Here is a 26,094-nt window from a genome sequence, read left to right on the forward strand (position 1 = left end):
ATAATAAAAAATGGTTGTTATATATGTATAATTCACAAATTAAATCTTGACTTGAATATGGAATTATATATTGGGCTAGTACATATTATATATAGCTCTAGGACCTAAAGTATATAACATATTAGACAAAAAAATAAAACTTAAAAACATTGAAAGTAAATTCATTAAAGAAGAGAAGGAATGAATTGCTGATATTCAAGACATCTGTTTTCTCATATTAGAATAAATTAATTAAACTTAAAGATCAATCAGTTAAACTAAGACAAATCAATGTTAAAAGAAAAATTTAATTTAAAATGTTACGCTATTAGATTGATACAAAAACTTTACATCACACACCTCCATATGAGTATAAAATTTGCAACGTAGAACTAGACCTGATAGGATAAGTCGATAGAAAAGAATTAGTAAAATTAAATCAGATTATAAATTTAAGAAATTATTTTATTAATAACTCAGAAATTAGAGATTGATATTACTCTAAGTAGTCCAGAGAATATAACTATGAAAGTTTACTGTAAAAAAAAAGTACTATTGGAAATAAATTTATTATTATTATTATAACTCCGTCACCGATCTAGGCATATTCCTTGACTCCAAACTATACCTTTCTAAACACGCAGACGTGATTGTGAGCAGAGCGAAGAGAAATCTTGGTTTGTTGAAATGGATTGCGAGATCTTTTGTTGATCCTCTCGAACTTGTGTCTTACTCTTCAAGTCACTTGTTCGAAGCCAACTTGAATATTCCACCTCAAAATGAAATTTTCGAAGAGACTATACATCGAATAACAAAGAATCCATTCAGAACAACTTTCTATCTTGGCTGTCTCACAAATTTAAACTTCAGGATCTTGGCAAACAACAGCTTAAGTTACTTCATAATTTACCATCTCTTGTATGTCGAAGAGAATACTTTGATTTACTGTTTTTTCATAAAGCATTACACGGGTGTAATCCTACGGAAAACGAAATACAGCTACGTATACCCTGACGCAATATTAGAAATTTTTGTTCTCTTGTATACTCTAACAAGTTATTTCACCCACAGAGAGATGCATTTTAACTGCTGTAAACAAATATGATAAAATTAACTTTTTCCAACGAAGGAAGAATTTTGTTTTTGAACTGAGTAGGTTTTACTCCGGTATGATAAACGATATTAAAAACATATAAAGCTATAATATTGGATTACTACAGAACTACACAGACCCTCTTCTGCTTGTCCATAGTTAAAGTTATGTAAATTAAAACCATTTTCTATTAATAAATAAATAAATAATTATTTTAATAATTAAAATCAGTTAATATTGTATGACAGTGATATAAATTTATTTTGTTTTTATTTTTACCTGCATATATATTTATATGACAATGTTGACAGTGTTGTATAGGTACCAGAAATTCTAATTAAATTATAAAACAAATTAAATTGGAGGAAGGAGATAAGATGTAAATTTTTGAATTTATAATTATTATTATTATTGTTATTAAACTGTATTATTTAAATTTATTTTCTGAATTATGTGTACATGTTTATCTGTAATCTTATATTTATGCTAAGATATATAATAATATAATTTTAACATAATTAAAACACCAGTATTACTCTCGTTTTTAAGAACTAATAATTAATAATTATTATGAACTAATGATTAGATTTTGTATTTTTAATTTATATTTACTGTATATTTTTTTTTTTATGTACTATTGTGTAATACACAAAGTCTGTAGGCAGCTGCCCTATTGCAGAAAAAATACAAACAAATAAATAAATTATTATTATTATTACTACTAAAAAAAGAAGGAATGAAAGCTAGAATACAGATAATGAAAATAGCGTATCATTTAATTGGAAAACTATTCAATAAAAAAGTCAAAATCAAGAAAAACCAAATTAAGGATACTATAAAACAGTAAGTAATCCTTCTAGAAGGAATCCTTGGCTTCCAGAAGCCAGTAGGAGGCTTCCAGAATTCTATTATATGGTTCAAAAACACTATAAACATTCTCTAGTATCAATATAATCAGAATTGAAAAAGGATATCTCAGAAAAATATGTGGTCCAAAATAAAAGAATGGAATATATCAACTACTAACAAACGTGGAAGGGTTATGTCAAGAAATAAAAAATATTAAAACGATAATGATAAAAAAAAGATGAAATTCTACGGTCGTTATATAGAATGAATAATAAAAAAATGACAAAGATTTTTAATTTTATTAATGAAAAATATATGAACAAATTGATATAAACAGATAAAAAAACCTCGAGGTTTTTTATCGATGAATCTTAGTTGCCTAATGAGAATCTTAATTCAAAAAAAATAAAAATAAATTTCAAGTAAAGCGAAGAAATTGTTATGAACTCATAAATAATAAATACTTTATTATAATGTGCAGTTAATAATTACATATTTCACCATTCAGGTTTTAGTAGTTTTATGGGTAATTATGTCATAAACCTTGGCATTGTTTAAACCAGATTTGATCTCTTTGAATTGAACCGAGAATAAATTATACCATGCTGATATCCATAGCATATTTTTCAATCACAGATAAATAATGATCAATAAAACTCCTGGAATACATATCTTCATGTGCATTCTAAATCTTTTATTTTCGCGACTGGTTTGGATGATGAATTACCATGCCTGCGAATATTTTTTTTTTAAAACAAATTTAAATTATACCTTATTTTGTTTTCTGTTGAATTTAAAAAGGTTTTTTTTCCTTCCGACCACTACGATCAAGTTTGCGTAGTTTTATCTTATTTTTCTTATACCAAAAGGTTTTCATTCTTTTGCTCTGTTACTCGCTTTTCCTCCGTCTGTCTATTCAGGTTTATGTCCTTCTTTTTCATTCTGTTTCGAAACTTAATTTCTCAAATCACTTTTCTAAATTTATCTCAGTTTTAACACAGATCCTTAAAAAGGTTTTAATAAACATAATTATATATATTTATATATATAAGAAATATGTTACTCTGGGAAGTGTTTATAATGAAATCTAAAAATTTCTTCTATTTACCCATTTCTTTTTTCTAACAGATATTACATAATTCGTGAATTATGGTAAAAAAAAAAAAATCAATTTTAACCTGATTCACTCTTATCTTAGAAAGAATTATACAATAAAGAAGTAAACTATTTTTTTTCTTTTTTTTGTTTTCAGTCATTTGACTGGTTTGATGCAGCTCTCCATGATTCTCTATATAGTGTCAGTTGTTTCATTTCAGTATGCCCCTAAGTCCTATATCCCTAACAATTTTTTTTGCATATTCCAAACGTTGCCTGCCTGTACAATTTTTTCCTTTTACCTGTCCGTCCAATATTAAAGCGATTATTCCAGGATGTCTTAATATGCGGCCTATAAGTCTGTCTCTTCTTTTAACTATATTTTTCCAAATGCTTCTTTCTTCATCAATTTGCCGCAAGACCTCTTCATTTATTACTTTATCCACCCATCTGATTTTTTACATTCTCCTATAGCAACATATTTCAAAAGCTTTTCTTCTCAAGTACTCCGATCGTCCAATTTTCACTTCCATATAAAGCTACGCTCCAAACATACTTTCAAAAATGTTTTCCTGATGTTTAAATTAACTTTTGATGTAAACAAATTATATTTCTGAATGAAGACTTGTTTCGCCTGTGCTATTCGGCATTTTATATTGCTCCTGCTTCGTCCATCTTTAGTAATTCTACTTCACCAATAAAATTCTTCTACCTCCGTAATCTTTTCTCTTCCTCTTTTTATATTCAGTGGTTTATCTACATTACAAGATATAGTAGATATCTACATCCGTAGATAATATAATAAACTACAGAAGATTTCAACAACATCATTAACATTTGAACATGTGTGGTAAAATTTAGAACAATCCATAAAAATTCGTTCACCTAAAATTACAACGTAAAGTCCTATTGAATAAACATTTTTATCCAAGATAGTGACAATTTAGATTTAGAGGTAAATAGTGTTGGTCCTCATTAATCAACGATTTACCAGCATGCACTACATCTATTCTAAAATTATTCAGGATTAAGTAGTGTTCTTTCAATATAGGCGTTTATTATTTAATTTCATCCTAGTCCTAAAATAATCATTATCTCGTGAACGCTTATAACATGTTCACAACATTTCAAACTTCAGTCATTCAGGACAATATCCAGAATGTAAATAACTTGTATAGATCATAGTCGATGTCTCAAGATACTTTTCAGATGCTAAGCTATCAAAGTAATACGAATAATTTTCACTAGTAAATGAAGTACAATATTAATAAAAATAACCTTGTCTTGTAAGAACAACTTAACCCATTTTGAAATATTTTGATAAAATTTTGACAGATCCAGCCCGAAGTGATTTTATATTAAAAAAAGTTGCATTTTCTCTTACTCTATGATCTCACCAATCTTATGAAGCATTTTGTAACCACTGTTTAAAAGTTCAAAGTCGTGTATTTAATCTTTCAATCGGACTTCTATTTGGGAAATTATGTTAAATTGGTTTCGCATTACCGAATTAATACACAAATCTCTTACAGTTCAGTATTACACATTTTTAGTCATCGATTAAAATTTTAAGCTGTTTTTTATATGAAAATGTCTGGGTTATAAATCTAAAAGAATTAAAAAGTAAAAAAAAATAAAATGAATAAACAGGAAAAATGATGGTGAGAATAAAAAATAGGAAAAATATTTTAATGTAATTTTCCACAGCTGTATTGTAACGTTTGAATTTCGCGGCTGGGACCTGTATAATACTTAGGATCATTATGAAACATTTTTTTTATTATGATAAAGGTATTCAACCAATCAAAAGCTTACTCTTTTCAACTACTGACCAATCAGAAGCGGGTATTGTTTATATCAGCTGTATTAGGTAGATTTCATAAGAAAGCTTTCTATTGCAATATTTTTTTTTAGGGCGAGAAACGCCTACGCGTTATTCCTATTGTAATGGATACCATGATTCGAATTCCGGAAAATTTCGACATATCTTCGCGTTTCACATGCTCCAGACCCCAAAACCAGCGTCAGTTCAAAAGCTTATACATACATTTATATATATATATTTCACTTTTTTGTGGACACGATAATTGCCGTAATTTTGTGCCAATCACTTTCAAATTGATACATAAAATATAACGATCCAAAATCTCGGTCGAGTTCGTTATTAGGCAAAATCGGACCATGAGAATAGAAATGGGGAGGGATTTTTCGAAAAAAAAATATCGCTATAAATTTCTTATTAAGTAAAATAGTAGATAGTAAAATTACGGATTCGTTTAAAGTACTTACTATTCTTTGGATAAGGGCCTAAAACTTACCTAAGTAAAGTTTTTTGTTATCACCAACTATTGGCCAGGGCGTGGAAAAAATGGGGTTTCGAAGACAAAAAAAAATCATACCTTCCTTAATAGGTACAGTATCGAATCAGTTTAAAATGGTCGTTAGTCCTGTAAACTTTTGTTTGAAACTATTTTTGATATTACCAACCCTTACGGCAAGGGATGGCCAAAATGTTGCTGGAATTATAAGAAGATGGGGCTTGTCGTATGCTAAACATGTGAAACTTTTTTTCACATGATACGTGGCTGTATTGAGTAAATTTGAAGTTTTTCTTAACTTTAAGGTGGGAATATTTTTTATCCCCTATTTAACACCGGTGAAATCTACTTCCGCCTTCCGGCGTGCCGAAAGAGATTTTGTTTACTTGATTTTAATCCGATTTAGTAGTTAGCAAGCAGAGGTTAATTTGAAAATACATCATTAGGTAACTATGTTTTTTATTTTACGTAACTTATCATTTTGTAAATTATGTCGGATTCTGAGGAAGAAAGATATTTAACATCGATCGATATTAAAGAAAAGGCTGAACTTATAACTAATAACCTATTGATACAGAAATCTGTCGATTAATGTAATTTTTCCCGAGTACACAAAAAGGAGTGTTATATATTTAGGGTGTATCTATGTTTGTTCCACCGTAGCAGCTCAACGACTGAACCGATTTAGATGTATGACTCCGCGTTGGTATACGTTACCGGGAATGTCATAGGCTTATATACATTTATTTAAATAAATTAACAAATTATATTATAAACAAAATTCTCACCCGTACACCCTTTAATAATCCTATATTATTAATTAACCTATAATAAAGAACAATTTTTGTCAGCAATATTTTTTTTTGACCGTCGTGTTTTTTAATATTTACCTCTTGGAAGAATTTTTTTAAATAATCCGTAAGAGTAGTTTATACTTTTGCATCAATGGCTATCATTATGGGCTCATTACATAATGTACTATTTTTTTTTTTAAATTGAAATTAGATTTTTATGAGAAAGGAATTAAAACAGAATGATTCACATGTTCTACTGGTGAAAATAAAGAAGAAAATTCATATAAACATAGATTTGGAAACGCTTCGTTAACGAGTATCGGATGGTAGAAGATTTTGCTCTGATTTTTTCGCCTTCGGCAAAGTTAAGTTATACTTTAATTCTTGAGAACCGAATTAAGTAGTGTAAATTTAATGGTTTTATATTGTCTGACCTGAAAAATTGAAAGAAATAAGCCCCAGGACCGTATTTTGATTAGTTTTTGAAAAATTTGAGTATAAGACAAAAGAATGGGATCGAAAAATTCTATTTTATGTTTGGCGTAAAACAACTTTATTAAATGGAAAATAAATAAATATAAGTTATGAACAAAACTTATAGAGAATTCGATTCTGAGTAAAATGATATGAATAAAATCTAGAGAAACCAAATAGAAAAGTAACAATTTTGAAGTTTATTAAAAGCAAATCGTATCAAAATAGCTGTAAATAACATATACAAAATGTTATAGATACAATATGTTATTAGAAAATAACGTGATAAAATTAACTCTAAATAGTATATAGCATAAACAAGAAAACGTGACCCTCACTTACACTTGGAACAAACTCTCAGAAACTTATTATTTTATCATTATTATTACTTATAATTTATTGTAATTTTCATTTTATAATTTAACTACGTCATCCTGAGTTCAAATATTATTGTGGTTACTTCATTTTTCACCTTGATATCGCTAACTCTGTTCATCAATAGACCAAGTTCTACCTTTTTACTTCTGTAATTGTTTAGCTTTGACGAATAGCACTCTTTTTGTTAGTTATTGAATAACGTACGAGTAAATAGAATTATTTTCCTGCAGACGAGCAAATCAATATGGCAAGTTTTAGATTTTTAACTATTTTCTTATAATTTTTAAAATTCTCTTTGTCGTAAATTTATTTTAATAGATAATGACAATAATGGCAATTCCAATCTTTGTGGCGAAGTGGTAGCGCCTCGACTTTCCACCCGGAGGTCTCGGATGCGAACCCCGGTCAGGCATAATATTTTTCATACGCTACAAATTTCCATTTTCACATTCCCACGTATAGACTTCTTGGAAACCTTCTGTGATGAATAAATTCATCATTCAAATAATAATAAATAATATTTGAATATTTTTTCAATATGAAATACATATTTTTTTTTAAAATATGGAAATAATAGCACGCTATAGACATTCTGGCATAATTATTATTAACTTACATTACCGTACGAATATTTGTATTAACTTTAAAATTTTATTATAATCTATGAGGCATGTTTTTAAAGTACCATTTTAAAATTTAAAAAAAATTTTTATTTTTACGTGAAAGCCTGTACTTTAACTACTTTTCTACATAATTGCCACCAATATTAAGGCACTTGTATCGTGCAACAAACTTTTGAACAACGTCGTCATAGAAGTCCGCCGCCTAATTTAATAACCACTGCAACACGGTCACAATTTTCGATAATTTAAGCGTTCGATCACAATTTCATATACAACACTTCTTGAAACTTGAGGAAGCTCTTCAGATAGTGAAGAAATCGTAAAGCGTCTCTCTCACTTTTTCGTCAACTTTCTGGACCAAATCTTCAGTAATGACAGAAGGTCGTCCATTCCGTTCCTTATCATGAACATTCTGGCGGCCATCTTTAAAAGCTCTAACCCATTTTCGTTTCCATCGCTAATAATGTTTTCTCCATATAATTCACTGATCTGACGATGAATTTCAACCGCTTTCACGCCTTTAGCACTAAGAAAACGAATCACACCATGTATTTCACAGTCGGCGGGATTCTCGATCAGTGGAGGCATTTTAAATACTCACAACGTAAACAGTCGAATATCTCCGTAATGGTGTCTGTGGCTTGCCAACAGATGTACACAGTCCGCATGTGTGTGCCGACCGCAGCACACAGCGGCAAAATTTAAAAATGGTACTTACTTTAAAAATATTCCTCGTATAATAACTACTTAATTATTAACCTAATTATTATAATTAGTTTTAACTTGATAATTATACTGAAAGAGAAAAATAAAAGTTATCTCAAAAGAAAAACATTTATCAAGAAAAAAGGTTTTTTCTGAAGACTATCATATATTCGGATTACTAAAAAACCATTTATAAAATTTATTTTTTTATTTATAAAATAATAATAATATATATCATTAAAACAAAATGATCCATTACATTAGTCGATATTCTTGCATATCTACTTTATCAAAAAGATTTTTCTCAATTATTTTTCTTTCAAATATAATATATACTTCCTTGTAAGATGTAAAGGGAAGTATTGTGATCGCGAAAAATCTCGGTTTTCAGGTTTCAACGGAAACATCCATTTTGACTACCCCTGAATCCATTTTGACTAATTTCGGCGTGACGCATCTCGCATAACTCAAAAACGATTAGCTATAGGTTGTTGAAATTTTATATTTAAGACTGTTGTAATATCTAGCTGTGCACCTCCCCTTTTGATTGCAATCGACTGGACCAAAAGTGTCCAAAAAAGCCCAAAATCTAAAAAGATTTGGATTTTGGACTTTTTCTTAATTGCAGTAATAATCTCTCATTGAGAGCTTTTCAACGATATATCATAAGTGGTAGTTATTTTCATTGGTTCCAGAGTTGTAGCCAAATAACATTTTAATTAATGAAATATTTGGATCTTACAAGGGGAAGGCACATCGGTTCGAATTAGACTTCAACTCCTTTTTTTTTTTAGTTTTTTTTTAACTTAAATATATTGATTTATTAATAATTATTAGCCTCTACTTGTAATTTGTTTTACAATAAATAATAATTCCATAATAAAAAAAAAAGAAAATATATCAACAGTTATTAATGAGATAAAACTTTACGTACTTTTCATTTTAAAAAGGTATGTATATGTAATTTAATAGGCGTACAAGAAAGTCATGTGGTGTCCCCATCAGATTTTTTACTAAAGTTATTAATTTAATTTTCTTTCAAATTATTCCTAATACTTATTTTTTAAATGTGTAATAAATGATCCGTTTATTTGTAAAATTAAATATTTAATTTTTATTATCATCTTTTCTTCCGTTTGAAACCGCTTTCTTTAGCCAAAATAACAGGACAGGGTAAAGTGATTGCGGTCATTTTTTCTTCTAAAGCTTCCTTAGATTAAATATTTTTTGCCTTTTCCTTGTTTAAATTTTACAATGTAAGGTAAAAATATTATTTAATAAGTTATCTCATTAATGCCGTATCAAAGAAGGAAAACAAGAAATTATTAAACGCAATTCTCCTTTACTGCAGCTCCATGTAGGAGGGGATAAAAACTTTAAAAGACCGGTACACCAGGATCTACTTTACATTGATACTTCAATGTGTCATTAAAATTTTGCTGATATTTGCATCATTTGCGGATCATCGACCTATTTCAACGACAAAAAAGGAAAATAATGTTATCATCCAACTTATTATAGGTAAGAATGTTTTAGTTTATTTATATAATAATATTATGAATGGTATAATTAAGCTTAAATCAAATTTAATTATTTTTTTTAGAATAATTATTTATTATTTATAAACGAAATAAGCAGTTTCAGAAAATGAATGTATTACGCTGATTGTATTATGCTAATACTCGTATTATGTGGTTTAAATTTTGGCTTGATTTTCTGAAAAATTTATTCGATATATTTTTATAATATTTTATTTATCAATTTTATAGCAATTAAAGAGTAAATTTATTACTTATTTCTTCTTCCATCACTTTAAAGACAATTAAAATCGAAATTATCTTGACCAACGAATTCTCATTCATTTCAAGTCTGTTGGACATTACTATAAGATTACTATAAGATTATATTAAAGCCCGTACAAGGGTCAGTTAATCTTCTTTAAACTTTTATTCAAAGAACAGTTTTTAAAAAAACTAGCGTTTCGTTAACAAGAAAATAACATTTTAATCGTGCTAGTAGTATTAGTTAATTACTGAAAAAAAGATAAATACCTGGTAAGTTTTTAATAAAGTTGTGTTTTAATTTTACTTTTGAGCAATTTAAATCAGCTAATGGGAAATATTCATTCACAACACTTTTATGATTTTACCTTTCTGTATCGGAAACAATAAAAGTTTTAAAAATTATTAGTGCACCATGATAACCCGCCGGATCTAGTGTTTAAACTCGTCATCGTAAATGAGCTGATTTTGAAATCGAGAGTTCTCAGATTCGAATCCTAATAAAGCTTTTATTCGGATTTGAATACTAGATGATGGATATCGGTGTTCTTTGGTGGTTGGGTCTCAGATACAGTCGACTTGGGTCTATACAAGACTACAGCTGGCTTGGGTTATCTGGGGACTTCCAGAACATTTATAAGAGATAAATGAGTGTGTCATGGTATTCTAGTCGTTCTTAATCCCAGATGGTCTGCTACCGTAATGAGTTGTAGGAAATTCACTGGTTATGGATCAGAATAAAATCCTAGTTTAATGTTCCACACAGTAAAAAGAAAAAAAAAAAAAAAAAAAAAAAACCGAGTTTAATTATAGTTAAAAGAATACGGCTCGAAAAAGCCGTACCTAACTTCTATCAAAGGTTACATGAAATCTTACTTCCATCATTGGGTTGTTGTCCTTTAGAGACAAGGTGCCTTTTGACAAATAAACTCGGCGAGGAACAAAGAAATGCCCCCATGTACAATAATTTAACAATATAAAATATTTTTGAATCATCTCAATATTTGTGTATGAGAGAGAAAAATTTGTTACAATATTTCCACGTAAAAAGAGAGATTGTCACACTGACATCCTGAGATCATAAGTGACATACTTTGGGAAAATAATAGTCACATTAGTAACAACATAGACCAACAATAATGTAGATTTAAATTATTATAAAAATATTTATAAAACATTAAAATGGAAATTAAACTAAAATATATGTATCAAATTCAACAATTTAATCAGAAGTACTCATAAATAAGTCTTGTTTAATCTTTATTACTTGTTTAAATTTAACGAGATGTTGAAGTAAACGTGAAACTGGACAATTATCTTTGACCCTTGAATATTAATCTTTGTCCTTAATTGGAAAATTACCTTTGACTCTTGAATATGCACTACTTTTTATTTCCATGGCGTTTATTAGTAATTTTAGATCTGTTTGTGGAATACAGAATGTCGAACTGTCGCTTTTACACGTTTTGTAGATGGCCAGGCGATTTGGATGCCTCAATTTTTCTGCTAGTATGGTAGAAACTGAGGAGACCAATCGTTTTTTAGTTCATTTGATTCAGAAGCATATGTAGATAGATAAATCATTTGATTCACCATAATATATATATATATATATTTTTTATGTGTGTAAATCACCTAACGAGATTCTTGTTGTCATTGTTTTATTTCATTAATTTATCTTTTTTTTATATAAATACCCTACTTTTATGGACAACCACTAGAATTTTCCAATTTTTTAAAAAGTTACAGACCTGAAGCGTTCTTGTTACATAAAGATATTCTTTGAACAGCTAATTCAAATAGATTAGATTACGCAGATTTGCTTGTTAAACAAAACATTGCATTAAATCAACAACTTTTCTTGGGAATCTTTTACAGTGATACTTGATTGCAGTATTCTGAATATTTTATTTAATAATTCTTAGTTTGATTTAAAAATAGTTGCTCTACGTAAAGAACTTTCTAAAGCCTTCGACTCAATTGATCTTTATTCCTTTTACAAATGATTTAACAGTTTTGTCTTTTCGATATTCTTATAATATTCTTTTCCTTACATTTAATTTACTGACACGCAATGAATTTCTTATAAGGATCTCTGTATTACAATTTTACTGAACAATAAGTTGTCCACATTTCTAATTTTAGAATCCTTATTTTTCTAAAAATAATTTATTTTTATCAGTACAGTTAATAAGATGTGAAAATTCTAATTGAAGAAATTTTTTCTATAAAAATTATTATAATTCTTAAAATAATTCGTTTATAATTTTCTTGTAAAATTATAATAATTAGAAAATTAAAATGTTAAACTATTTTTAATGCTAACGATGTTTTCTATCTGAAAAATTCTCATATTATGTTTTTAGCTAGTGATCTCCAGATAGTGTAATCAACAGTCGTAATCATCAGTCGATAGTGTATTCTTCATAATCTTTAAAACTGAAGTACAATGGAGTTATTAATTAGAAAAGTAAACATCTTATTAATTCTAGCTGTATATATTTCAAAAGATACAATATTTGCACAAATAATTGAAGACACAGGATCTCTGGAACTTGTTGCTATTGTAAGTTAATTTTTTTTTATAATTCTTATTATACTAGTATTATCACTCATAAATATGAGGAAAAGACGTGCTAAACATTTACTGAAGTTAATTCAAAAAAATAAAACGCTCTTAACCAAAAAAACAAAACAAAAATTTGAAGGAAATGTTTATTATACATTTAATGTCATCCATCACCTTGATTTAAATTAAAAAAACTAAAATGGCAAGTAATAATGTCAATAATTAAATAAATAAACAATACAAAAAGAGTGTTTGTAAATAAAAAATAACAAATTCTTGACAAAAACCTTTGCAGTATCGTTTTATAACCCACCAAACTGGTCTAGCGGTGGACGCGTCTTCCCAAATCAGCTGCTTTAGTTCCAGAGTTCAAGTCCTAGTAAAGGCAGTTACTTTTATACGGATTTCAATACTAGATCGTGAATACCGGTGTTCTTTGTTGGTTGGGTTTCAATTAACCACACATCTCAGGAATGGTCGAACTGAGACTGTACAAGACTACACTTTATTTACACTCATACATATCATCGTCATTCATCCTCTAAAGTAGTACCTGAACGGTAATTCCGGAGCCTAAACAGGAAAAAGAAAGAAGTATCGGTTTAGACAACCCTAGTTAAAAAATTTAATTTATTCGCAAATTAACTGTCAAACCATTCGATTTCCAACAAGTGACGTTCATTACTCTTAACGTAATAAGATTCTAACTTACGCAACGGGATAATGTAAGGAAAAGTATCAAACGCCTTTTTAAAGTCGAAATAGATAGCATCAACCTGTCTTTGGTTATCAACCTTCGGGGAGATAAATGTTAACTTATCACATAGATATGTAGCAATGTGTAAATCTGTAAGGCCATGAAACCACACTGCCTCTAAGTAATATAAATAGACAAAGAGCTGGACGGATAGTTCTCTCGAAGATATTAGCACCCATATTTGAAATAAATATAGAATTTAATTGAGATAGCTTTATTGAAGATGAAACTTGCTTCCCGAAAATCAGGAAAAATACCAGAACACAAGCTAAATTAAAAATCAACGAAATCAGTTCTGAAATACCTTTAAGTTCTTTGATGAAAAGAAGGAAACCATCAACGACGGCCATACACACTTTGCTTTAAACCTCGCAATATAACCAGATATTTTTTTCTTTTCAATGGCTATCTACACCAGACAAGCAACCTACATTTAACTAAATAAAATAAAATTTTGTTAGACCTATTATTATTACAAAAAGCTGACAAAGCAGTTGTAGGACTTTCCCGTCACGCGGCATTAGACCTACAACTTAATTTAACATATTTATAATTTTATTTAAATATAATATTTATTCGTTTACCGTTATTATTCGAGTACCCGCGCACTTTTTTTCTTGGAATTGGAGAGAAAAAATAAGGGTGCGGGGCTTACTTGAAACATAGCCTTTAGCCAGGATAATTTATATTTAAGTTTTCTTAGAAGTACCTAAATTCAATCACATAAATATAGTTACATTACGCTTTCGTTTATCAATACCGGATGCCGCTTACACAGAATACATCCTTAATTATTAACATCCTGTTCATATTATCGATAGGAACGAAGTTACGGTATTTTTATAAAACTGATTCGTTTTGTTTAGGCTGCATCCGGGTCTAATGATACTACAGTTACAGTATCAGTTACCCATCGTCGTCTTGTCTTTTCACCATAGTCATTGTACTGTTTGTATATATGAACGGTTATGTGCATTTAATCTGTTTAGTGTATCTTGTAAAGTTTAATACGGTGATTTATTTTAATTATGGCATTAAAATAAGTACAAAAGGACAGCGTCCACGATCTTTTACAGTAAATGAAATACTGCGCGTTATAGAAGAGGCTGAAAAAATTGGAAATTGGGCGGCAGGAAGAAAATTTGACGTAGATGAAAGCTGCATTCGAGACTGGCGTAAGAAGAAACAACTTCTGGTGAAAGGCACTGGTAATAAAAGGGCTTTTCGTGGCTTAAAAACAAAATAAACAGACATAGAAAAAAATTGTATGACTTTTTTATGGAAAAAAGAAAATGCGGTTATGCTGTCACAACAGAAATGTGTCAATCATATGCTTGTGAAATCGCTAAATCAATTAATAAAGTTGATTTTAAAGCAAGTCGTGGATGGATAACATGATTTTTTTGCACGAAATGATTTATTTGTAAATAAGACGAAAAACGACCATTTCTCAACGACTTCCACACCCTTATGAACAAAAAATAATACATTTTCACAAATACATAATAAATCTTAGAAAAGATAAAGGCTATTTGCCTTTTCAAATAGGATACACTGATCAAACCCCCGTATATTTTGAAATGCCATTTCACAAACCGTAAACAAAAAACGTGAAAAAATTGTTACGGTTCGCACTGGTGATAATAAAAAATAAACCCACCGGGTTGGTCTAGTGATGAACGCGTCTTCCCAAATCAGCTGATTTGGAAGCCGAGAGTTCCAGCGTTCAAGTCCTAGTAAAGCCAGTTATTTTTACATGGATTTGAATGCTAGATCGTGGATACCGGTGTTCTTTGGTGGTTGGGTTTCAATTAACCACACATCTCAGGTCCAGTCTAACCGGACTGGTGTAGCCGCGAGGCTTAACGTACCACGTATCGATCCAACCGGGCGATCCAGTTCAAGACCGAACCAGACGGGGTTACTTTTTTACACTTTAAATGTTATTCATTTATTTAATTCTACCGCCGCTCATCTGTAACGTCACAACATAGGAAACGATAGCAACAGCATTTTTGGGAGTGGAGATGCGATTTCGCAAATAAAATTTTTTTGACAAATATTTTTTTTTTTTAATTATTATAAAATCTGCCTAAGGAAAGGTATGACCTTAATTAGATGAAATCTCGAGATACTGAGGATGACCTTTCTCTACAGCCTCACCCGCTTGACCTTTTAAATTGAAAATGTAATGGATCGATATCCCATATGTAGAAGTAATCTGATCAAGTTTGGCCAAAATTAGTTCAGTAGCTCTGCGGATATAAGGTGATTTAAAGGCCAACACCGAACACACGTATGTATATACGACCATTAACATCGGGAAAATTTCCATCCTGTTTTTTGGGTTCCTTAGGTGTCAAAACGTTGTTCTTTGGTGAAAACCGGTGTTCTTTGCTGGTTGGGTTTCAATTAACCACACATCTCAGGAATGGTCGAACTGAGAATGTACAAGACTACACTTCATTTACACTCATACATATCATCCTCATTCATCCTCTGAAGTATTATCTAAACGGTAGTTACCGGAGGCTAAACAGGAAAAAGAAAGAAAGGTGTCAAAACGTCAAGATCCGGTGTAAACCGCATATGTCCAAATTGTTCCGATTAAATACTTTCCCTGCACTGTAGCACTGTAGCGAGCTACAGTGCTATCTAGACGGGAAACTAAAAATTAAAAACTTATTTATCATTATACATATATACATATTTTTTTTTTTTAATTTATTCACCAAATATTATTAAACACATACTTTACATATTATTTTTAATAAATCATACAGCTAACTGATATTATGAAAAAATCATCTGGCACTACAATGGTTTTCAATTACTTTTTTAAAAAACTTTATTACATTTAAAATAAAACATTACCTACTCCTAACTTATTTTATCACAAACGGGGGATATACGGAATCTTATTTGTAAACATTTAATTTAAAAATAAGTTGTGCATGTCAGTTTTCCCTGTGTGGTAACAGTGCGTAAATGATTATTCAAATACTAATTAACGTTCTGGGAAGGGTAGCCTTATAGTGGAGGAGAGTGCCGGCTGACCTAAAGAGGAAGTTGGCATTCTTTAATGAAGCTAGGAGGACCCCGATGGGAAGACCTCAGCCTGAGGTTAAACAGGGAGGGCAGACTGCTGGCACGACAGTCCGAGGTAACTGAGTTTTGCTTAACTGCTAGGACCGGTTGCCTTGGGGGTGTTTAAAATGGTCCAAAAAAAAAAAAATACTAATTTACGAGATTCGATCACACAGCAACATCCTTCAATCACCATCCGTTCGACGATTTACAATAACTTTATTCTTATCACACATTTATAATCGCTCATTATACTATCACAGTTTAAACTATTCATGCAAATATTGTTCATTTGCTGTTCTAGGCAATCGCTAGTCAAAATAATTTTCTTATATTGACTTCAATAAGATGTACGAACTCCTTAAAATTAGGTTTCCGCTAACAATCACTTTTTTATGATCAATTTACCTTATACATTGGCATATGAAATGGAAATTTGTATCGTATGAAAAACGCATGCCTGACCGGGATTCGAACCCGGGACCTGCGGATGAAAGGCCGAGAGCAACCACTTCTCCACGGAGATCGGACATTTCGATCAAATAAAATTAAAAAATGTTTATTACCTATTTCAAAAAAATTATTTATCTACATTTTTACTCCCTAATATTTTACTGATTTAAATATTTATTTCTGTTTAATAATAATTTCACTCTTAGCTCTACAATAAACAAATTTTCTAACTCCTGGTTCCAATAGTATCATTTCTTCATTAAAGTATTTCGAATAATATTCTATAGAATTATTTTCTACAAACATTTTAGAAAAACGAAAACTATATCGTTTAACTAACTTAAATTTAATTTTTTAGACCAGCAACATTTTAATTAACTATAAAATAAATAATTTTATATATATCCTTAATAACATCCTGATTAATGGTATCCATTCATTTTTCACTGATTAAGAAAAAAATATTTTCCAGATAAATTGAATTAAATATACTTTTACCCGCCGCAAATTTTCAAATTTCCTTTTTAAGCTTACAAAGCTGAATTGTGTTTGAACAACTAATGAGTGATCACGTTCAATTTCTCTGTGTTTTTTTTTAAATCTATTTAGCTTGTAATTTTCGGATCAATATAATTTTTTTATTTACTGCATCATGGATGAGAAAAACTTAACTGAAGTGATTTCTTTTGATTAACATTTATTTTTTGGCAGAAAATATATTTTATAACAAAATTTTCCTAATTAAAGGTTGTCATTCGTTACAAGATTTGACCTTAAAGATTTTGGTTGGGTGAATACGGAGGGGATTAACTGCGTCAATGTGACTTAGATACCATTCCAAGAGAAGAGAGTATAGTAGTGTTCCGATTCTATTATAGTTTACCTTTCCTTATAGTCGGTTTTTAAAGAAGACGTCATACGCCTTATGATGAAAGTTGGTGTTATTGACTGGCTAAACGGGTTTTCGTTGTCCACTGCTAATAGATAAGTAAGATTAAATATATTACAAATGAATAAAAAGTATTATGCTATGTTATTTTAAAATAGCGATGAATTAAAATTTTTCGATATATAGTGCTGGGATGTGGACTATGATAACAATTTTAAATCTCTATAAGAATCAAACAAAGCTGTCTCTATTAAGGCTTGTTTTTTCTTTATTTACTAATGATACTTAAATTGACGTAGTCGTAGAGATAATACTGATATAAATGTTTTCAAAATGTAAACGATTTGATTATATTAGCTCAGGATAGACTTATTTTACAATGCGTGATGAATTCGCTAGAAACATTCCTATCGAGATGATATAGAGATTAACTTTAATAAATAAAAAGTGCTCAGATTTAAGAATGAAAATAAACCTTCTAAAGATGAACGTAAATTTTTTTTAAACAAAAAAGTTGAGTGGTTTGCAGGTACAAATATTTGGGAGCTATTTTTTAACTTCTAATTGATTATTGGTATAATAAGAAAATGATATTATTGTCTTGAATAAGGTTTCATAATCTTCAATAAGGTTTTTATAACATAATATTTTTTAAATTCGAATTTTCTCTTTTCATAGAAATTAACATTTTTGTTATAACTGTTTTATAATCAATTACTTGTTATGGGGTCAAAGTTAGGGCTCTCTGTTATAGTAATGTTATATATTCAATTTAAATGCTCTGTAAAAAAATCTTTTAGTTTATTAACAAACTAGAATTTTTAATTTATTTGTAGAATAATATCTTTTGTACGCTAATTTACTCCTTTTGATTGGAGACGTAATTTTTTGCAGTTTCCTCTTTTTAAATTTTCATGTTTAATTGTTAATATAGTCGTTAAGAAAAAAAATTGTTGTAGTACAAGGATTGGGAGCACCTTTAAAACAAATATGGTTTTATGGTAAATGATATACGTATTCGTAAAATTAAAGTAGATGATTTTTTTAAAAAAGTTTTATTATTCATAAGAGTTTAAAATCAAAGCAGAGAATAGTCATAGTAATAGTTTATAATTAAAAAAAACCACAAGATTTTGTTAATTAAAACCCAATTATAAAATTTAATTATTCGACTTTTCCACTCGAAGTAAAATACAGCATCCGGCAAAAAGAATAAAACTTTATTTGGATGAAAAGATTCAACAGTAGTCTTTTTAGGAGAAGCGTCAAAGTTTGTTAGGGAAAAATTATGTGATGCTTTGCCGCGGGATTGATTGGAAAAGTGACCTCCGAGTCAGATTAAAGATAATTTTTATAATTTAATCAATCATTTATTTACTCTTTAAGTAGTCAATCAATAAATGTAAGTAATACTACTTATCATACAATGATCGAATAACAATAAATTTAAATTTGTATAGTAGTTACTTTGTTAAAGAGTAGAATTTTTATGGAATTTAAAAAGAATTTAAGTTGCCTTTTTAATAACAAAAAGGATAAACAATGACCAAGAAAGTAGATTTCAAATATTATTAGGAATTACGAGTATACTGAATAGACGTTTATAATAGTTTAATTTAACTGAGAGAGTGATTACTCTAATAAAATTAAATAATATTTATATTTTTCCATCCGTTATTTTTCGGAACAATTTTTTTATTTTACTGGATAATATTTTATTATCCAATATTATATATTTCATATTTTATTTTTTTTTAATATATGATATAAAGAAATTTCTCATTTACATTTATGGCGTATAAATTAAAATTTCTAGTTCTTAATATTTTACTTTCCTTCGAACAGCATATCTCTAGAGCTATGTTGTATGAAGTAAAGTATACTTTCCTTCATACAGCATACAACATATTTTATTTACTGGTAATCAGTAAAAAAAAAAAGGGGGTATGGGTTTTCTTTTGCACATTTCTCGGCAAATCATGACTCAAGTACTCAAAAAAACAAAAAAAAAAAGTGAGGGGAGAATGTTTGTACGCACGTACATACGTGTGTTTGAAGCTTAATAACATTTGACTGAATAAACCGATTTTTACGAAATTTGACACAGAGACTCGTTTGTATGGGGCAATTTGTGGGTAAACATTTAGGTTAAATATCTCCAGAGAGTGGGGTAGATAGTTTCTTTAGGGTCAATTTTCTTAAAATGTTGCAAACATAAGCCCACTTTATATCCAGCTCAGTACATACACACATGCTTATCTCATTTTTTTTAAAAATTGCCTCAGAATTCCTCCCTCAAAAATCTAAAATAGCTATATCTTTATTGCATATTTTTTATTTTAATTATTTATTATTTTTTTATTTTTTATTAAAATATCAATTTAAAAAAGAGTTTAATGTATCATTATTTTTCCATTATATAAGCAAAAATAACCAATGCCAGAAAAGTTTAACAACTTTGTCAGCTTTTTTTGAGTTATTTAGGCAAAAAATACCACCCTACGCTATCCATTTCAGAATAGAGAGAAGTAGCTCTCGCATAAGTTCTACACATTTTGAAGTTCTACACATTTTTATGCTCTCGCATAAGTTCTACACATGTTTACGTGTTGTAAACATACACAGTAGCTTAATTTAAGTAGAAAAATGAAAATAATAATTCCAAATTTTCATTAGTTACATGTTTAAAAACTATTATAAAGAGTTAATTGAATAAACAGTTTATGTCAGGAAACCTGTAGTTGCATGATTAATTGAAGCTATTTTATAAAATGTGTAGTTACAGATAATGCGACCTAACTATCCAAACTCTAGATATGAAATCTTTCAATTATAAAATAAAAATGTTTAGTTCTTCATTGTTTTCCCATTTTTTTTTTTATATTTGATTTTTTTTTTATTTTGCTTATTTATTTTAATTTAAAATTTTGATTTATGTATCAAAGATCTTTTTTATTTTAATTATTTTTTTTTTTGTTTTATGTTATTTAATTTCCAAGAACTTATTTGATAAGTACTAATGATGTTTGTAAATAATAAGCAATCTATTTTTTATTTTAGTGAAAAATTTTTTTTAATGGAGATGAGTTTTTTTATTTCTCTTAGGTTTCAATTTTAATGTTTGAAAAAAATATTTAAAAAATTCCCAATATATTTTAAAAAGTAAGCTAAAAAATGATTTAGTTTTAAAACATTTCATTTGTCATACCAACAAAACACATAAACAAGAATGGAATACACAAGTGTAACCATTTAAATATATATATATATATATATATATATATATATCTAGATAATATCCACCTTGGTGTAGTACCTTGGTTAGAGTAATTACTCTATGTATTTACTGCTGGTTCCAATAATAAATAAACATAGATATTCATCACTTCATAATTAGATATAATCCTTTAATATTTGAAAGAATAATACAAGATTATGTATATAAATGCTTTTAATGATTCCATGAATGATACATTGTTAAAGAATATATATTATATTATATTTTGTACATTGAGTCTATGACGATTGATAGAAGAAGGCTGGAAGAAGACGACTGAATATAGTGTGCAGCTAGCTTATGTAGTGTGTAGGAGACCACTGATTAATCAGGTGCCAAGTGCATCCAAAAGGATCTATGTGAACTGATAGAAAGACCTTTAAATTTTAAAGTCCTTCTTAAATAAATTTTTAATAACATGCGCTTAGTCTAAACAATATATATATATATATATATATATATATATGTACAAACCCATTCACCTGAAATTAAATAAACTAAAATATCCAGTACATATAATGTTGGTTACATAATATGTCTGTCACTAAGCGTTTTTGATTTTCTGTTTTACGAGGTGCATTAAGTAAAGAACAAGTTTAAAAACACGTAGTAAAAGAATACACATAATTATTATATAACGCTCTGATATATACCACACTACTATTACACAAAACTGAAACTTTTTCATTAAAATTGTTTACAGTTACATTCAAATCCACAGGATCATACAGTAAAAATAAAAAATAATAATAATAAAAATATATTGATGAAGATAACAATGGGCGAATTAAAATGTGGTAGCATTAGAACTGATACTATTGATATATACAGACCAGACTTGTTTACAACTTGTAAATATTTCAAGTAACATATACAAGTCATAAATCCAACATACTCTATGTATATAAATTGACAAAATTTATTTTTAAAAAATTAATTAAACACCATAAAAACCAAATATTAAATGTTTTTCCTTACTACGTCATGATAATGATCATTAGAAATTAGAACACCACTAATAAAGAGCTACAGAATTGCTAAAAGCAAAACTTGTGGAAGTACCTTTTCCATGTATTTTGAAATGTCTTTTTTTGCACTAGTTTTAACCATTTCAAAATTACTGCCATGCAATCCATTCAGACCAATTTTTTATTTTTTTATTTACTAAAACATTTAACAAAAAAAAAATTTTAATCAAAAACTCTTTGACAACTATTATGAAAAATTGTACAAAAATAAAGAATAAAATGAAGAAAATCTTTGTTAATTTTTATTACTTCAGAATCAATTATATAACTTGCTGAGAAAATACTTTTGAATGAAATGTCACCAGTCAATAAAAGTACAATTGCTACATACATGAATACAATTTCAGATTCTATTTTATTTTAATATACATATATACACCTGGAAAATTAGTTTCCAGAATGGAAAGAAAATCATAAATATTTCACTGCAGTATAAAAGTGTAAATTTCATTAAATTGTCATGTTGTTTTATAAATGTTTTCTCACATACAACCTTTCAAAAACAGAATTATTTTTGCATAACTCAATCTTAGGATTTGAGGAAAAATTTCATTCTTAAAAAAAAAATTGTCACTGAAATGTTGATGAACAGATACATTTATGTTAACATATGAAAAAGTACTGTAATGTTTCAAGCTATCAGAATATTCCATGACTTTAAGGAACTAAGTAAATCGGTATACCATTATAATCATTCCTTGATTATCTTTAAATGAAAGAATATATAGGAATAATATTTGAGATTAAAATTAAATTGCATTAAATCATTTCAGGTGCTGGATTAGTTGTATGCAAATAGAAAATAAAAATATTTATAAAATATACATATTAAAACATTAACTCTGTTATATACCTACTTATCTACCTGTTACAGCTTCATCGTCATGGTGACAGAGCACCCTTACATTTTTATAAAAATGATCCTTATAAAGATGAAAAGAAATACTGGCCTAATGGATTAGGTCAGTTGACAAATGTAAGTAATTGGACAACAGATGTAAAATAATAATACGAGTAGGTAATGTAAAAACAATAATAGTTATGGCCGACTGTTTTGGACAAAAATAATTATTTTATTTAAAAATGTCGGCCTGCAAATCATTCATCTCATCCTCTGAAGCAATACCTAATGCTGGTCCCAGAGGTTAAACAACAACAAAAAAAGTAATAATAATAATTTTTTCTTTGCTGTATGGCAACAACTGATACTTTTCTTTCTGGTCTTTAACCATACCATGAGAAAGATGCATCTATTACCCGTTGTCAAATACTGAATGTTCTCAAAAAAGTAACTATTCAGAAACTTTCCTGACACTTACCAGTGTTAGCATTTCTAAATCTTCTTTGGTTATAAATCAAAAAACACAAAAAGAACAAAATCGCCATAGGATAAAGTACCTTAACTAATCCCTTTCCTTTTTTGTCTGTGGCAGAGTGCACTTGTGATCCAAGTGTGATTCTGGGTGGCTTTGCAGTAATGGAGATTAAGTTGCAGATCCCTCACCTTCAATGCTAAACACCTTTACTTGACGACTACTACTATCTAAACATTTATCGAAGCATGGAAAAAAAGTGAGCCTCTGCTTTGTACTGATTGCCTGTAAGCTTACTGATGTGTTCACTGAGGCCAGTGTTATTCCCTTTATTTCTATTAATATATATTTTACGTTAGAGTTTTTCTCCTGGGTAAGTCTAATGTAGAATTCATTATCTGCCTTATACTTACTACCTTATCCAAATCCAAGCCTTTAATTTCCATGTATAGCACATTCACTATAACTTGATTGCTGTTTTCTTTCAGATTATCTTTTTAATTGATGAGAGTAATCACTTCCTATAAACTGGTGAAATCTTATTCAGTTACATGATTAGTTCACTGCAGTATTCTAAAATTTTATTTTAAATTAAATGTAAACTCATATTCTCAGTGCTGTAACTTTCTCAACTACTATTAAATCAAAAAGAGTTGTATAAAAAGCTTATCGCATATATTATAATTATTCAGGTATTTTCAACTTTTTAATTTGTTTAAATGTTAAACATTTTTGAAAAAAGTTATGATTTGTTCAGAAAACTAAACTAAATTACCTTTGGCCTCTATTGTTAGGACCATTTTTTTTAGCCTCAGGACCACCATTAGGAATTGCTTCAGAAGATTCGATGAAATAGCAATTGATTGGATTTAAAACAGTGTTTTCCATGCTGTTAAAACATTAATTTAATGTCTTATCCTAAATATTATACCTTCTTTCTACTTAGTAATTGTACCAGATATATCAGACATATCTACGTATCAGACATCATTTATCAACTTTCTTAAGCATAACACTTATTTATTTTATTTTATTTGTATTTGATTGGTTTGTTTTTAATTAATTATGTAAAATTTTGTATCAGCTTAACAGTACTGTAAATATTGTTTGAATCTGAAAATTTTCAGAAAATAATATTCTGTGATGTAATTTATTAATTTAGAAGTTTATTCAGTTATAAATAAATCTATTGAAATACTGTTGTTAATATATGTGGTATTTTTATTCCTTGTTAATATGTTTGTCTGTTGCATAATATGTGTATGAGATCATAATTCTTTATTTATAATAGTTAGAATAAAAATAAAAGAGTTCATGACTGGAATATGAAAATAGATTTTCTCATTTTCTATTTTTAGATTTAACTCTTTTTACAAAGAGAAATGATTAGTAAATCTATTTACTTACTTTTGGTTTGTAGAATTATATGATATAATGCAAAAAAAACACAATATTATATGCTGTGCTACATTATTCAATCACATTTTAGCACATATATTTGGTTCTCTCTGCCTATATATATAATTTTCAAAAGATTTTGTTTCATTTAATAACTATTTAAAATCTGCCACATTTTGATGCGTTTTGTTTTTAACAAACTTCAAAATTGTTATGTTTTTATTAAGTTTCTAGAGTTTTATTCATAACATTTTACTTGAGTCAAATTCTCTATAAGTTTTGTTTAAAATGTTTATATGTTTATTACACAGTTATCCAATTTATTTTATGCAGCATAGTGTGTTTTTGAGCCCCAATCTTTCATCTTCAACCCCAGATTTCTCAAACACTACTAAAAATAAGTTCTGGAACCTATTTTTTTTTCAATTTCTCATATAAGATTGAACATAAAACAACTAAATTTACCTCCTAATTTGGGTTCCAAGAATTATATTCTGGTTTAATTTTAGCAAAGGTGTAGAAATCAGGGCAAAATCTTTCATCAGCCAACACTGCTAACAAATCATTTCCAAACTTATATTTTTATCTACTTCCTTCGTTATTTCCTCTAGTTCTGAACATTTTCCTGATTTCCTGAAAGGAACATGTGCTGAAAGTTTGTTACATTCTTCTTTATTTATATATATATACAATAGAGAGAGATAGTGAGTGAGATAAGAGAGAGAGGGAGAGGGAGTGGGTATAAGCCCTTATATTTTAATTATTGAAGTTTTATTGTAAAAATTTCATTCAATTACTTCTAAAAAAAAAAATTGCATCTTATATTGGAACATAAAGCTCTTTAGTTATTTTTTATTCTATTTTATGCCCACAGGAAGGAAAAAGGAAACTCTATAACTTGGGAAAAGTATTTCGAGAGGAATACAAAACATTTATACCAAAATATTCAGCACAGGCTGTTAGAGTTAACAGTAGTGATATGGACAGAGCTCATATGAGTGCTGCAGCTTTATTAGCTGGAATGTTTCCACCAGAAGGTAATCAGATTTGGAATGATCAATTGATTTGGCAGCCAATACCAATTCATTCAGTACCTAACACTCAAGATAAGGTATTATTTCTTCCATTATTTTATTATTAAAAACAAAACAAAAATTTATATATTACATCCTCTTTGAAGTAATATGATGATTTCTCATGAATACTTTAAGTTTTTAAGACACTTATGTAATAA

The 26,094-nt window shown here is 28.6% G+C and overlaps 1 protein-coding gene across 1 annotated transcript in view; it reads left to right on the plus strand.

Annotated features, from left to right (window-relative positions):
- The first annotated feature begins 7,094 nt into the window (after window positions 1-7,094).
- The window catches only part of LOC142327405 (testicular acid phosphatase homolog), a 34,285-nt gene continuing 15,285 nt past the window's right edge, over window positions 7,095-26,094 (plus strand). Inside the window, exons 1-5 of the mRNA XM_075370439.1 lie at window positions 7,095-7,227; window positions 9,660-9,829; window positions 12,456-12,655; window positions 23,024-23,125; window positions 25,735-25,971. Coding sequence (XP_075226554.1) covers window positions 12,539-12,655; window positions 23,024-23,125; window positions 25,735-25,971 — 456 coding nt within the window. The 5' untranslated portion in view covers window positions 7,095-7,227; window positions 9,660-9,829; window positions 12,456-12,538. The remainder of the gene's footprint in view (window positions 7,228-9,659; window positions 9,830-12,455; window positions 12,656-23,023; window positions 23,126-25,734; window positions 25,972-26,094) is intronic.

The sequence above is a fragment of the Lycorma delicatula genome, chromosome 7 (genome assembly GCF_047948215.1).
Source record: "Lycorma delicatula isolate Av1 chromosome 7, ASM4794821v1, whole genome shotgun sequence".
NCBI classification, from domain to species: Eukaryota; Metazoa; Arthropoda; class Insecta; order Hemiptera; family Fulgoridae; genus Lycorma; species Lycorma delicatula.